The sequence below is a fragment of the Salmo salar genome, chromosome ssa13 (assembly GCF_905237065.1).
Source record: "Salmo salar chromosome ssa13, Ssal_v3.1, whole genome shotgun sequence".
In the NCBI taxonomy this organism is placed as follows: Eukaryota; Metazoa; Chordata; class Actinopteri; order Salmoniformes; family Salmonidae; genus Salmo; species Salmo salar.
The window spans coordinates 99,335,906-99,348,730 of NC_059454.1; the positions used below are offsets into that span (position 1 = coordinate 99,335,906).

Genomic DNA, 12,825 nt, shown 5'->3' on the forward strand with positions numbered 1-12,825 from the left:
TTGAACCAAACCAACATTTGTTATTGAAGTAGAAGTCCTGGGAGTGCATTCTGATAAAGAACAGCAAAGGTAATAACATTCTTCTTATAGTAAATCTGACTTTGGTGAGGGCTAAACTTGGTGGGTGTCTAAATAGCTAGCCCTGTGATGCTGGGCTATCTATTTAGAATATTGCAAAATGTGCTTTCACCAAAAAGCTATTTTAAAATCGGACATAGCGAGTGCATAGAGGAGTTCTGTATCTATAATTCTTAAAATAATTGTTATTTTTTTGTGAACGTTTATCGTGAGTAATTTAGTAAATTCACTAGTTCTGCTAGTGAACGAATGCTAGTTCTGAACGTCACATGCTAATGTAAAAAGCTGGTTTTTGATATAAATATGAACTTGATTGAACAAAACATGCATGTATTGTATAACATAATGTCCTAAGATTGTCATCTGATGAAGATCATCAAAGGTTAGTGCTGCATTTAGCTGTGGTTTGGGTTTATGTGACATTATATGCTAGCTTGAAAAATGGGTGTCTGATTATTTCTGGCTGGGTACTCTGCTGACATAATCTAATGTTTTGCTTTCGTTGTAAAGCCTTTTTGAAATCGGACAGTGTGGTTAGATTAACGAGAGTCTTGTCTTTAAAATGGTGTAAAATAGTCATATGTTTGAGAAATTGAAGTAATAGCATTTCTAAGGTATTTGAATAACGCGCCACGGGATTAGAGAGGATAAGAGGTAATGATGTCTTGTCCAACTCCCTTGGTTGTACTTACTGTAAGGGCATCCATAGGCTTCCAGTCTCAGGCCTATCCTCCCGTTGGGGTTCCAATCTAGAGGAAGTAACCGCAGGAACCTGGCGAAGACTGCCTGCTGCAGTTTAAACTGCACCACACTGTCTGCATTACTGTTCCCTGTGAACGCCTGGAACACACAGAGGGGACAGTATAATTATCTGCCTGATTTACACATTATACTCACCTTATTTGGATGTTACACATCATTGGAGTCTGCTGAGGGGCGAACGGCTCATAATAAATCTTGGAACGGCGCTAATGGAATGGCATCAAAAACACATGGAAACCATTTGTTTTATGTATTTGATATCATTCCCCCAATTCCAGTCCAGCCATTACCGCGAGCCCGTCCTTCCCAATTAAGGTGTCACCAACCTCCTGTGCTACACATCTATTAGCCATATATACTCCTATATCCTCCACACACTCCTTCCGTGGCCTCCAACTGCTCGTAAATGCTAGTAAAACTAAATGCATGCTCTTCAACCGATTGGTGCCCGCACCCGATTGCTGCCCGCACCTGACAGCCCGCCTAGCATCACTACTCTGGACTTAGAATATGTGGACAACTACAAATATCTAGGTGTCTGGTTAGACTGTAAACTCTCCTTCCAGACTCACATTAAGCATCTCCAATCCAAAATTAAATCTAGAATCGGCTTTCCATTTCGCAACAAAGCCTCCTTCACTCATGCTGCCACACATAGCCTCATAAAACACAATATCCTACCAATCCTTGACTTTGGCGATGTCATTTACAAAATAGCCTCCAACACACTACTCAGCAAATTGGATGTAGTCTATCACAGTGCCATCCGTTTAATCAACAAAGCCCATATTCGTGGCCAAACCCACTGGCTCCAGGTCTATAAGTCTATGCTAGGTAAAGCCCCGCCTTATCTCAGCTCACTGGTCACCATAGCAACACCCACCCATAGCACGTGCTCCAGCAGGTTAATTTCACTGGTCATCCCCAAGGCCAACACCTTCTTTGGCTGCCTTTCCTTCCAGTTCTCTGCTGCCAATGACTGGAACGAATTGCAAAAATTACTGAGCTGGAGACTTATATCTCCCTCTCTAACTTTAAGCATTAGCTGTCAGAGCAGCTCACCGATCTCTGTACCCGTACACAGCCCATCTGTAAATAGCACACCCAACTACCTCATCCCCATACTATTATTTAATTTTTTGCTCTTTTGCACCCCAGTATCTCTACTTGCACATCATCATCTGCACATCTATCACTCCAGTGTTAATGCTAAATTGTAATTACTTCGCCACTATGGACCATTTATTACCTTACCTCCCTAACTTTACTACATTTGCACACACTGCACATAGATTTTTCTATTGTGTTATTGACTGCATGTTTGTTTATCCCATGTGTAACTCTGTGTTGTTGTTTTTGTCGCACTGCTTTGCTTTATCTTGGCCAGGTCTCAGTTGTAAATGAGAACTTCTTCTCAACTGGCCAACCTGGTTAAATAAAGGTGAAATTAAAAAAAAATTAAAATACAATCCTGTTGTGTAGATTATAGAGGTAAGTTTGGGAAACCCACTGTTGAATTTGTTTCTATGTAGTACAGCCAAGCCAGTACTTGCCTCGCAGGATGGCCGGCATCATTCACAAGCACACCGTTGAAGTCGGAAGTTTATATACACCTTAGCCAAATACATTTAAACTCAGTTATTCACAATTCCTGACATTTAATCCTTGTCATTTAATCCTAAAATTCCCTGTTTCAGGTCAGTTAGGATCACCACTTTATTTTAAGAATGTGAAATGTCAGAATAATAGTAGAGAGAATGATTTATTTCAGCTTTTATTTCTTTAATCACATTCCCAGTGGGTCAGAAGTTTACATACACTCAATTAGTATTTGGTAGCATTGCCTATAAATTGTTTAACTTGGGTCAAACATTTCGGGTAGCCTTCCACAAGCTTCCCACAGTAAGTTGGGGGAATTTTGGCCCATTCCTCCTGACAGAGCTGGTGTAACTGAGTCAGGTTTGTAGGCCTCCTTGCTCGCACTCGCTTTTTCAGTTCTGCCCACAAATGTTCTATAGGATTGAGGTCAGGGCTTTGTGATGGCCACTCCAATACCTTGACCTTGTTGTCCTTAAGCCATTTTGCTACAACTTTGGAAGTATGCTTGGGGTCATTGTCCATTTGGAAGACCCATTTGCGACCAAGCTTTAACTTCCTGACTGATGTCTTGAGATGTTACTTCAATATATCTAAATCATTTTCCTGCCTCATGATGCCATCTATTTTGTGAAGTGCACCAGTCCCTCCTGAAGCGAAGCCCCCCACAACATGATGCTGCCACCCCCGTGCTTCACGGTTGGGATGGTGTTCTTCGGCTTGCAAGCTTCCCCCTTTTTCCTCCAAACATAACGATGGTCCTATTTTGTTTCATCAGACCAGAGGACTGGCTTTTTTATGGCGGTTTTGGAGCAGTGACTTCTTCCTTGCTGAGCGGCCTTTCAGGTTATGTCGATATAGGACTCGTTTTACTGTGGATATAGATACTTTTGTACCTGTTTCCTCCAGCATCTTCACAAGGTCCTTTGCTGTTATTCTGGGATTGATTTGCACTTTCCGGAGACGGAACGCGTCTCCTTCTTGAGCGGTATGACGGCTGTGTGGTCCCATGGTGTTTATACTTGCGTACTATTGTTTGTACAGATTAACGTGGTACCTTCAGGTGTTTGGAAATTGCTCCCAAGGATGAACCAGACTTGTGGAGGTCATCCAAAAAAAATCTGAGGTCTTGGCTGATTTATTTTGATTTTCCCATGATGTCAAGCAAAGAGGCACTGAGGTTGAAGGTAGGCCTTGAAATACATCCACAGGTACACCTCCAATTGACTCACATTATGTCAATTAGCCTATCAGAAGCTTCTAAAGCCATGACATAATTTTTTGGAATTAACTAAGCTGTTTAACTTAAAGCTAGATGGCAGTATTCGGAAGTTCGGATGAGTAATGTGCTCAAAGTAAACTGCCTGTTACTCAGGCTCAGAAGCTAGGATATGCATATACTTGATAGCATTGGATAGAAAACACTCTGAAGTTTCTAGAACTATTAAAATAATGTCTGTGAGTATAACAGAACTGAAAAAGCAGGCAAGAACCCGAGGAGAATCCACCCAGATTTCTTTTGTTTTGAGGTCATAGTCCATTCAAATGCTTGTCTATGGGATATTCAAAGGAATTCCTCCCAGATTGCAGTTCTTATGGCTTCTACTAGATGTCAACAGTCTTTAGAAAGAGTTTCAGGCTTGTTTTTCGTGAAATTAGTTAGTAGTTGTAGTTTTTCAAGGTGGCTCTCATTTGGACTGTAGTTTTGTGGTGCTCGTGGATGACGGCGCGCACTTCGTTATTTATCTTCGGCATTGAACATACTACATTCCGTCTTAAATTGTATCATTTATTTACATATTAGGGTACCTGAGGATTGATTAGAAACGTTGCTTGACTTGTTAGGACAAAGTTTATTGGTAACTTTCTGGATTCCTTTGTCTGCATGATCAATGAGTGGAACGGGTGGATTACTGAATCAAACGTGCCAACTAAAATGACTTTTTCGGATATAAAGAAGGACTTTATCAAACAAAACAACAATTTGTTGTGTAGCTGGCACCCTTGGGATTGCAAACAGAGGAAGACCTTCAAAGGTAAGTGATTTATTTTATCGCTATTTCTATTTTTGTGACCCCTCTGTGGTTTGGAAAATGTTTTTAATGCTGGCGTATGCGGGGCGCTGTCCTCAGATAATCGCATGGTATGCTTTTGCCATAAAGCCTTTTTGAAATCTGACAAAGCGGTTGGATTAACAAGAAGTTAAGCTTTTAAACGATGTAAGACACTTGTATTTTCATGAATGTTTAATATTACAATTTTTGTATTTTGAATTTCGCGCTCTGCAATTTCAACGGATGTTGTCGAGGTGGGTTGCTAGCGTCCCACCTAGCCCAAAGAAGTTTTAAAGGCACAGTAAACTTAGTGTATGTAAACTTCTGACCCACTGGAATTGTGATACAGTGAATTATAAGTGAAATAATCTGTCTGGAAACAATTGTTGGAAAAATTACTTGTGTCATGCACAAAGTAGATGTCCTAACCGACTTGCCAAAACTATAGTTTGTTAATAAGAAATTTGTGGAGTGGTTGAAAAATGAGTTTTAATGACTCCAACCTAAGTGTATGTAAACTTCCGACTTCAACTGTATCTGGAATGGAATACGCCCCTCTGGTGTTGTGCCCATCCCTCTCCCCTCCTTGAAATGAAATATTTTGTAAAAATGCCATCTACATCTTGACTCTAGCGAGCAACAAGCACGTCGCAAACAATGTTCTGTTAAGGTAGATATTCGATGTGACATTTTTTCTTTACGTTTCTCTTCGCGACCAATGACTATGCATTGCATTGCATTGCATTAAGAAGGCCCAATGAAACAAGCTAGTTAAAGTAGATTATTTCGCAGAGACAACTAAGATATTTTGCAGAATTTATCAGTAGCTAGGTTTCCATCTAATTGGCGACAGATTTTCATGCGAATATTCTAGAATCTGCATAAAGAAAATGTGCATTTTCCCACCAGTGGTGTTTCCACCAAATTAACTTGTTGAGGATAAAATAATCAGTGCGTGATGAAGTAGTGCACACAAAATGTACTTTTCCACTTATGCTTTCATGTACCAAATACAAATCTAAAGTTCAATGTGCTTCCATCGCATTTGCAAATCTACCAATAGTTTTGCCACAAAACTGTTGCGTTGAGTAGCAAATGTGCCTAATCTGGTTTTGGCACCTGCACTCGCCAACATCTTGCAGATACAGTGCATGTAGGCTGTGCGGGTTGGCTAATCAACATGAGATTATTATGGATAAGCACGAGAACATTTTTATTTGTCAAACGGCGGTCAAGCATCAATCATCTTGTCACCAGAATAAGACAATTAATATTTATTGGAAAGCAGCATCAAGCTCATCACCGTGCACTTTCACCACCCTGTGAAGTTCATCATTTATTTCATCCGTAGCCTAATAAACTGCATGGTTTCACGAGTTGTAGTGGGAGAAGCACGCACCATATCACGTGACTCCAAGTTTACTTTGATATGATGGTTGTTATATCAATATTTGCACATACAGACGTTTTCACCACCATTTCCGGCATTTCCTTCCACCCACCATGTGGAACAGACAAATTATGTCGGCATTTATAAAATTACACCGAAACTGTCACGCCCTGACCATAGAGATCCTTCGTATTCTCTATGTTTGGTTAGGTCAGGGTGTGACTCGGGATCCACTTCTCCTAACGACGAGCGTTACAGAACCTCCCACCTAAAACGGACCAAGCAGCATGGCCAGGAGGAGTGGACATGGGAGGAGATCCTGGACGGCAAAGGGCCCTGAACGCAGATTGGGGAGTATCGACGTCCAAGGGAGGAATTAGAGGCAGCAAGATAGGAATGGCGACGATACGAGGAATTAGCACGGCAACGATGGAAGCCCGAGAGGCAGCTCCCCAAAATAATTGGGTGGGGGGGGGCACACGGGGAGATTGGCGGAGTCAGGGTTTAGACCTGAGCCAACTCCCCGTGCTTACCGTGCGGAGCGTGTGACCAGTCAGGCACCGTGTTATGCGATGATGTGCACCGTATGTCCAGTGCGCATTCACAGCCCGGTGCGCTCGTTTCCGGCTACCCGCATTTGCCGGGCTAAAGTGAGCATCCAGCCAGGACGGGTTGTGCCAGCCCTACGCTCCAGACCTCTAGTGCGCCTCCACAGCCCAGTATATCCTGTGCCAGCTCCGCGCACCCGGTCTCCAGTGCGTCTCCCTAGTCCGGAGAGACCGGTTCCGGCTCCACGTACCAGGCCTCCAGTGTGTCTCCCCAGCCTGGTAAGCCCTGTGGCAGGTCCACGCTCCAGGCTGCCAGTACGTCTCCTCAGTCCGGTGAGACCTGTTCCGGCTCCACGTACAAAGCCTCCAGTGATGATCCATGGATCGAAGCCTCCAGTGATGATCCATGGCACGAAGCCTCCAGAGATGATCCATGGCCCGGAGCCTGTAGCGAAGATCCATGGTACGGAGCCTCCAGCGACGTCCCCTGTCCGGAGCCTCCAGCGACGGTCCCCGGTCCGGAGCCTCCAGCGACGGTCCCCGGTCCGGAGCCTCCAGCGACGGTCCCCGGTCCGGAGCCTCCAGCGACGCCCCCCGGTCCGGAGCCTCCAGCGACGGTCCCCGGTCCGGAGCCTCCAGCGACGGTCCGCGGTGCGGAGCCTCCAGCGACGGTCGGCAGTTCAGAGCCTCCAGCGGGGGTTCCCAGTCCAGAGCCTCCGCCGATGATCTACGGTCCGGTTCCTCTGGAAACGATCCAGGGTCCGGAGCCTCTGGCAACGATCCACGGTCCGGTTCCACGAAAGTGGGGGGAGCCCCAAGCGGAGGGGGATTTGCGTCCCGCACCAGAGCCTCCACCGAGAGGAGATGCCCACCCGGACCCTCCCCTATAGGTTCAGGTTTGCGGCCGGAGACCGCACCTTTGGGGGGGGTACTGTCACGCCCTGACCGTCGAGATCCTTAGTATTCTCTATGTTTGGTTAGGTCAGGGTGTGACTCGTGTGGGAAAGTCTATGTTTTCTGTTTCTTTGTTTTTGGGCCGAGTGTGGTTCCCAATCAGAGGCAGCTGTCTATCGTTGTCTCCGATTGGGAATTATACTTAGGCAGCCTGTTTTCCACCTGTGTTTGTGGGAGGTTATTTTCTGTTTAGTGTCTGTGACGGATCTGTTCGCTTTCATTTTGTTGCTTTTGGTTATTCTTGTTTGAGTGTTTCTTGAAATAAAGTACCATGAACACTTACCACGCTGCGCCTTGGTCCACTTCTCCTTCTAACAACGAGCGTTACAGAAACGTCCTGTTTCCATCACAGCTGTCGTAATTTTATTTTATACAATATGACTTTACACGCATAAAAACTGTGAATGGAAATGCGGTTAATGCTGTGCACATGCACACTTCATATAAATGGTGCACTGTACAATGTGTGCATCATTGAACAAACAGTTGCTAGCATTGACCTTTAACTCACCATTGTAAAATGTTGGTGTATTAGTGACATGGCATTGCATTAAACTGGCCCAACAAAACAAGCAAGTTGAATAGATTATTTCACCTAAATAACTATGATATTTTGCTGAATAACTCAGCAGCTATATGCACCAGTGTATATGCACGCTATTCATTCATTGGTGTGCATCAGTGAAAAAGCAGAGTAGCTTGCATTTCAATTGAACTTCAACTGCCCTCTTGAAATTAAAAGAGAAACAGAACTGGCAAGGAAAATGCTAGTAATGTAGTCTGGGAGATCAGGCAATAGGTTGATAACAGGAAATGTGATAGGCTAAAGTACAGGCAGAGAATAGGCAAAAGGCGTCGTTAGTGAGGCAGGCAAAAACTATCATATTGGGAGGAGTAATTCACGGGAAACCCAGCGCTCTGAAAGCCATGTGTCACAAAACAAAGAATACCTCACAGTGATGGGGTGCAAAGAACTGAACTAAATAGTGTTTGATAATGACATACAGGTGTGTGAACAGGTGATTAGAATTCAGGTGATTAGGATCTGGAGTGAGCTGCATTCAGGGGATCTAGGTGTCTGAGAGTGTGAGCTAGAAAGTGGGCTGGAAAGTGAGCTGCGTCCAGGGGGATCTACGTGTTTGAGGGTGTGAGTTGGAAGCAGACGTTACAGCTACGTAATCTCGCCTACCAGCCAGCTTGCTCTCTGTCTAGATGTTTGGTTTCAGAGCGCATCAGAACAGGACTTGGTAGTCTATGGCAGGAGCGGAGAAAATAGAGACTAGATATCGCTTTTAATGGGCTGATCTCTGTCCATCACCAGGCATCTAGCACCTCCCCCTCTTTGTGGATTTCAATGCGCAAGCATTGCAAGTAATGGGCTAACAAAGTAGTGAGTTCGGGAAATCGGAAAGTATGCATCAACATTTTTTGTTGTTGCACATATACATTTTCTATGCCTGAATTCAGAATCAATTGGGCTCTCGAAAAATTATGTGGTCGCTGTGGTAGAACATTTACTTTGATTGGCAATCTCTGCAATTTCTCAATGTCCCATCTCATACAGCTGTAGCAGGCTTTCTCCCTCTCCCACCTCTATTTTAAAGGTAGGCTCAGCGAAATGACATTGCCACAAGCAGCACCAGATATTGAGATGAACGAGATGCAACACAGTCACACACATTATTTGAGCATGTGCACAGGTTCGCTTCACGCTGTGTACAGTGTGGTAGCAAAGGGACCAAAACTTGAGCCTCGCGCTTCAACACTCTTCTTGTTGTGGAAATTGACCCACTAAGCTGTTTACTTTCTGCTTCTATGTCATATCGCTGAGTCTACCTTTAACCACACACCTTTCAAGTCTCACTTTGAAGCACACTGTTACCAGGCTCTATGCGGCAGCAATTCGAGCCTGGGGACGAGGTGACTAGCTACGTCCACAATCATCCATGTTTCCCACATTTTCATTCTCATTTTATTCATAGTGTGAGTGAGTAGTGAGTCTCAGCATAGTCTGTCTCCACATGCCACCACCAGGTAAAATAAATGGTCCAGATATTCGCCTTTTTTTTGGGCATCATCCTAAAAGAAAAGTAAGTTAGTAGCACGCACATCCCCTCTAGGAATTTCTGTCCCACTGAGCTGGAACTACTGTCCCACTGAGCTATGCACACTGCACAGCTCAGGCTGAGTGGAAGACAGTAGATCAGAGGGGGGATGGAAACTGTCATTCTATACAGCAGGCCAGGTGTAGCACTTATTTGGTCATGTCATTTAAAATCTTGAAAGAATCATGTAGGGAAAGGGGGATACCTAGTCAGTTCAACTGAATGAATTCAACTGAAATGTGTCTTCCGCATTTACCCAACCCCTCTGCATCAGAGGTGCGGAGGGCTGCCGTAAATCGACATCCACATCATCGGCGCCTGGGGAACAGTGGGTTAACTGCCTTTTTCAGGGGCAGAACAACAGATTTTTACGTTGTCAGCTTAGGGATTCGATTCAGCAACCTTTCGGTTACTGGCCTAATGCTCCTACCCGCCAGGTTACCTGCCACCCCATGTAGTCCGAGTTAAGTGTGATTGCTGAGCAACTCAGCTGTAAATGTGCCCTTTTAAAGTAAACTTTGTAGATTATACAGAAACACAGGACATTGTTCTCTGGCTCACGTGTCCTTGTCTGCTGTGATTGGGTGTGAGAGAGGCAAGAGACCGTGAGGAGAGGGAAGTCAGTGCTGGCAAGGGCAGCAGCAGTGTTGATCTACAGGTGAGAGAGTGAGTGACTAAGATGACTTATCCTCTAAAGTGAAAATAAACAGTCACAAAACTGTGTGTTCCCTGTCAAGGTATATATATATATATATATATTTTTACTGATGTTGATAGTGGCAAAAAATAAAACATTTGGCTTCCTTTGGAAACCAGTCATGTACAGCATACACAGCATCAACCTGTGCACTCTCTGCCTTCAGCGATCATCACATACTTTTACCTGGGTTCAAATAGATTAAATGGAACTAGGCCCTGCATTTTCAATGTACATAGCTTGAATGAATCACGTAGATTTGGACAAATGTGATTTTTGATAGAGCAACCGACTGTAAATGTGTCCTTTAAAGTACACTTTATAGGTTATCCAGTAACACAGGACATTGTTCACTGTCTGTCTGGCTCACCGTATGTCCTTGCCTGCTGTGATTGGGTGCTAGAGAGGCAAGCAACCGTAAGAAGAGGTCAGTGCATGCAGGAGCAGCAGCAGGGTTTGTATAGAGGTGAGTGAGAGGAGAGTTATTCTCAAAAAGTGAAAAACGTAGTCTCACAAAACTGGAGTCCCTTTCAAGGTGTATACAGTATTGTACTGATGTATGAAGGTGGCAAAATTTCGGCATGTGATGATCAACCTTTCCACAACACCAATCACGTCTACAAATCATATTTGTTATACCCTGCATCATTATAATACAACTGTCTTCATCTTCTGTGTCTTCTTAATATTTGCAGTGAATTACCTTCATTAATGATGGTGACGACTTATCCTTTCACTTATCCTTCCACTTACAGTGTTTTCAAAATACCCCTACATATACCCCTCAAAATGCCCCTGAAGAGAGGCATAATAAGTCATGTCAAACTGTGTTTCCGGGGGAGGACCTATGGACCCCCCCTCTAACCACCCCACCACCACAATTGTGTCCTTAGTGTAGTAATTTCTAAAATACTTTATTGGTACAGTATGACGAAAAATTTACATTTTAGTCATTTAGCAGACACTCTTATCCAGAGGGACTTACAGTAGTGAATGCATACATTTCATTTCATGCATTTTTTTGTACTGGCCCCCCGTGGGAATCAAACCCACAACCCTGGCGTTGCACACACCATGCTGGCGTTGCAAACAGCATGCTCTACCAACTAAGCCACAGGGAAACCGATACAAATACAAAATTAATTTGTATTGCCAAGAATAGCATAGTATAGCCATAGAATTTGATGAAGTGGGTTCTGAAGAATGGTTTCAGTAAAAGATAGACAGATTAATAAGAAATGTAATACTGAAGCTCTCTTTCTCATGTTTTTCTGGCAAACACTTAGGTCTACTCTATGAATAACGAGCGTAGTTAACCTCTCTGATCCTAACTTATGTGGCTAATAAGACATGGAAACGTATGGCTACGTCCCAAATGTATGGGCATGGGCCCTGGCAAAAAGTAGTGCACTAAATAGGGAATAGGATGGTATTTGGGACACAAGCCCTGTCTCTCTGTAAGAAAGGTTAATAATGGGGTCATCACCCCGGAAGTTCCCTACTCACTATTCCATTCTTCCATTAAAGTTGATACTCTGGTTGGCGGTTCATACTCCAAAATAATGGTGAAATACCTAATTAACATAGAATTTGCTAACTATTATTGTGAGATAGATAGGAGCCAGTCCAGTAGCTCCCTCTCATGTTGGCTAAGGGAGACCATACTATACCTTATGTTGGGTTGACATGAGAGGTGTAGTTACACACTGTATAGATAGAAGCCAGCTCCTTTTTACGCTGGCTTGCATCAGTTGGCCCTAAAGATGCGGTTACAGCAATGTGTGTGGCCAGCAGCAATCGATAACCACATGACTTATTCAGTACCCATCCTGAGCCTTTCTCATAAGAGTAATGGGGACTGTTTCCCCCTCCAGTCACCTGCCTATTGTAAAGGAAATCAATGGAACCCACTTCAACTGAAACTTAAAATGAAAAGTGAGCTCTGAGGTCTGAGGTGGCATTGGAATTTTCACAAATGAAGAGCTGTGTGCGATACTACAGTGATTTAAAACATATATCTTTTTACCTAAGTTTATACTATAGCATTTGACGTCAGTCTTGGAGTGAAATGTACTTTCTTATCATTGTTGCATAATTTGAAAGGCTGAGAAGCATCTGAGTGTTGTCCTGGAGGCAGAACTGAGATTCCTCTAGATAGGCCAGCTGCAAAGGCAAATTTGCTATATTGTCAAAATTCCTGAAAACAGAAATGTGCTTTTTGGTCTTAATTTAAGTTTAGGGTTTGGCATTAGGGTAAGCAGTGTGGTTAAGGTTAGGGTTAATGTTAGGTTTAAAATCTGATTTTATGACTTTGTGGCTGTGCCAGTTAGTGACCATGCTGCAGAGCTGCCTCTAGAACAAGATTCATAATGAAAAATGCTAACTTGTGTCTTTAAAGAGGGAGGATGAGCCATGCATCTGGTGAAGTGGAGCATTAAGCCCAACAAATTGCACTGCCTCCCTGCTGAGGAAGCTCTGTATGCTGCATCTCATTTGTGTGTGTGTGTGTGTGTGTGTGTGTGTGTGTGTGTGTGTGTGTGTGTGTGTGTGTGTGTGTGTGTGTGTGTGTGTGTGTGTGTGTGTGTGTGTGTGTGTGTGTGTGTGTGTGTGTGTGTGTGTGTGTGTGTCTATGATAAAGCTC

The 12,825-nt window shown here is 43.7% G+C and overlaps 1 protein-coding gene across 2 annotated transcripts in view; it reads right to left on the reverse strand.

Annotated features, from left to right (window-relative positions):
• cntnap3 (contactin associated protein family member 3) overlaps nucleotides 1-12,825 on the reverse strand; it is a 186,863-nt gene that overhangs the window by 111,614 nt on the left and 62,424 nt on the right. For both annotated transcript variants that reach the window (XM_045692517.1, XM_045692516.1), the window contains exon 4: nucleotides 771-918. In XM_045692517.1, the coding sequence (XP_045548473.1) occupies nucleotides 771-918 (148 nt within the window). The remainder of the gene's footprint in view (nucleotides 1-770; nucleotides 919-12,825) is intronic.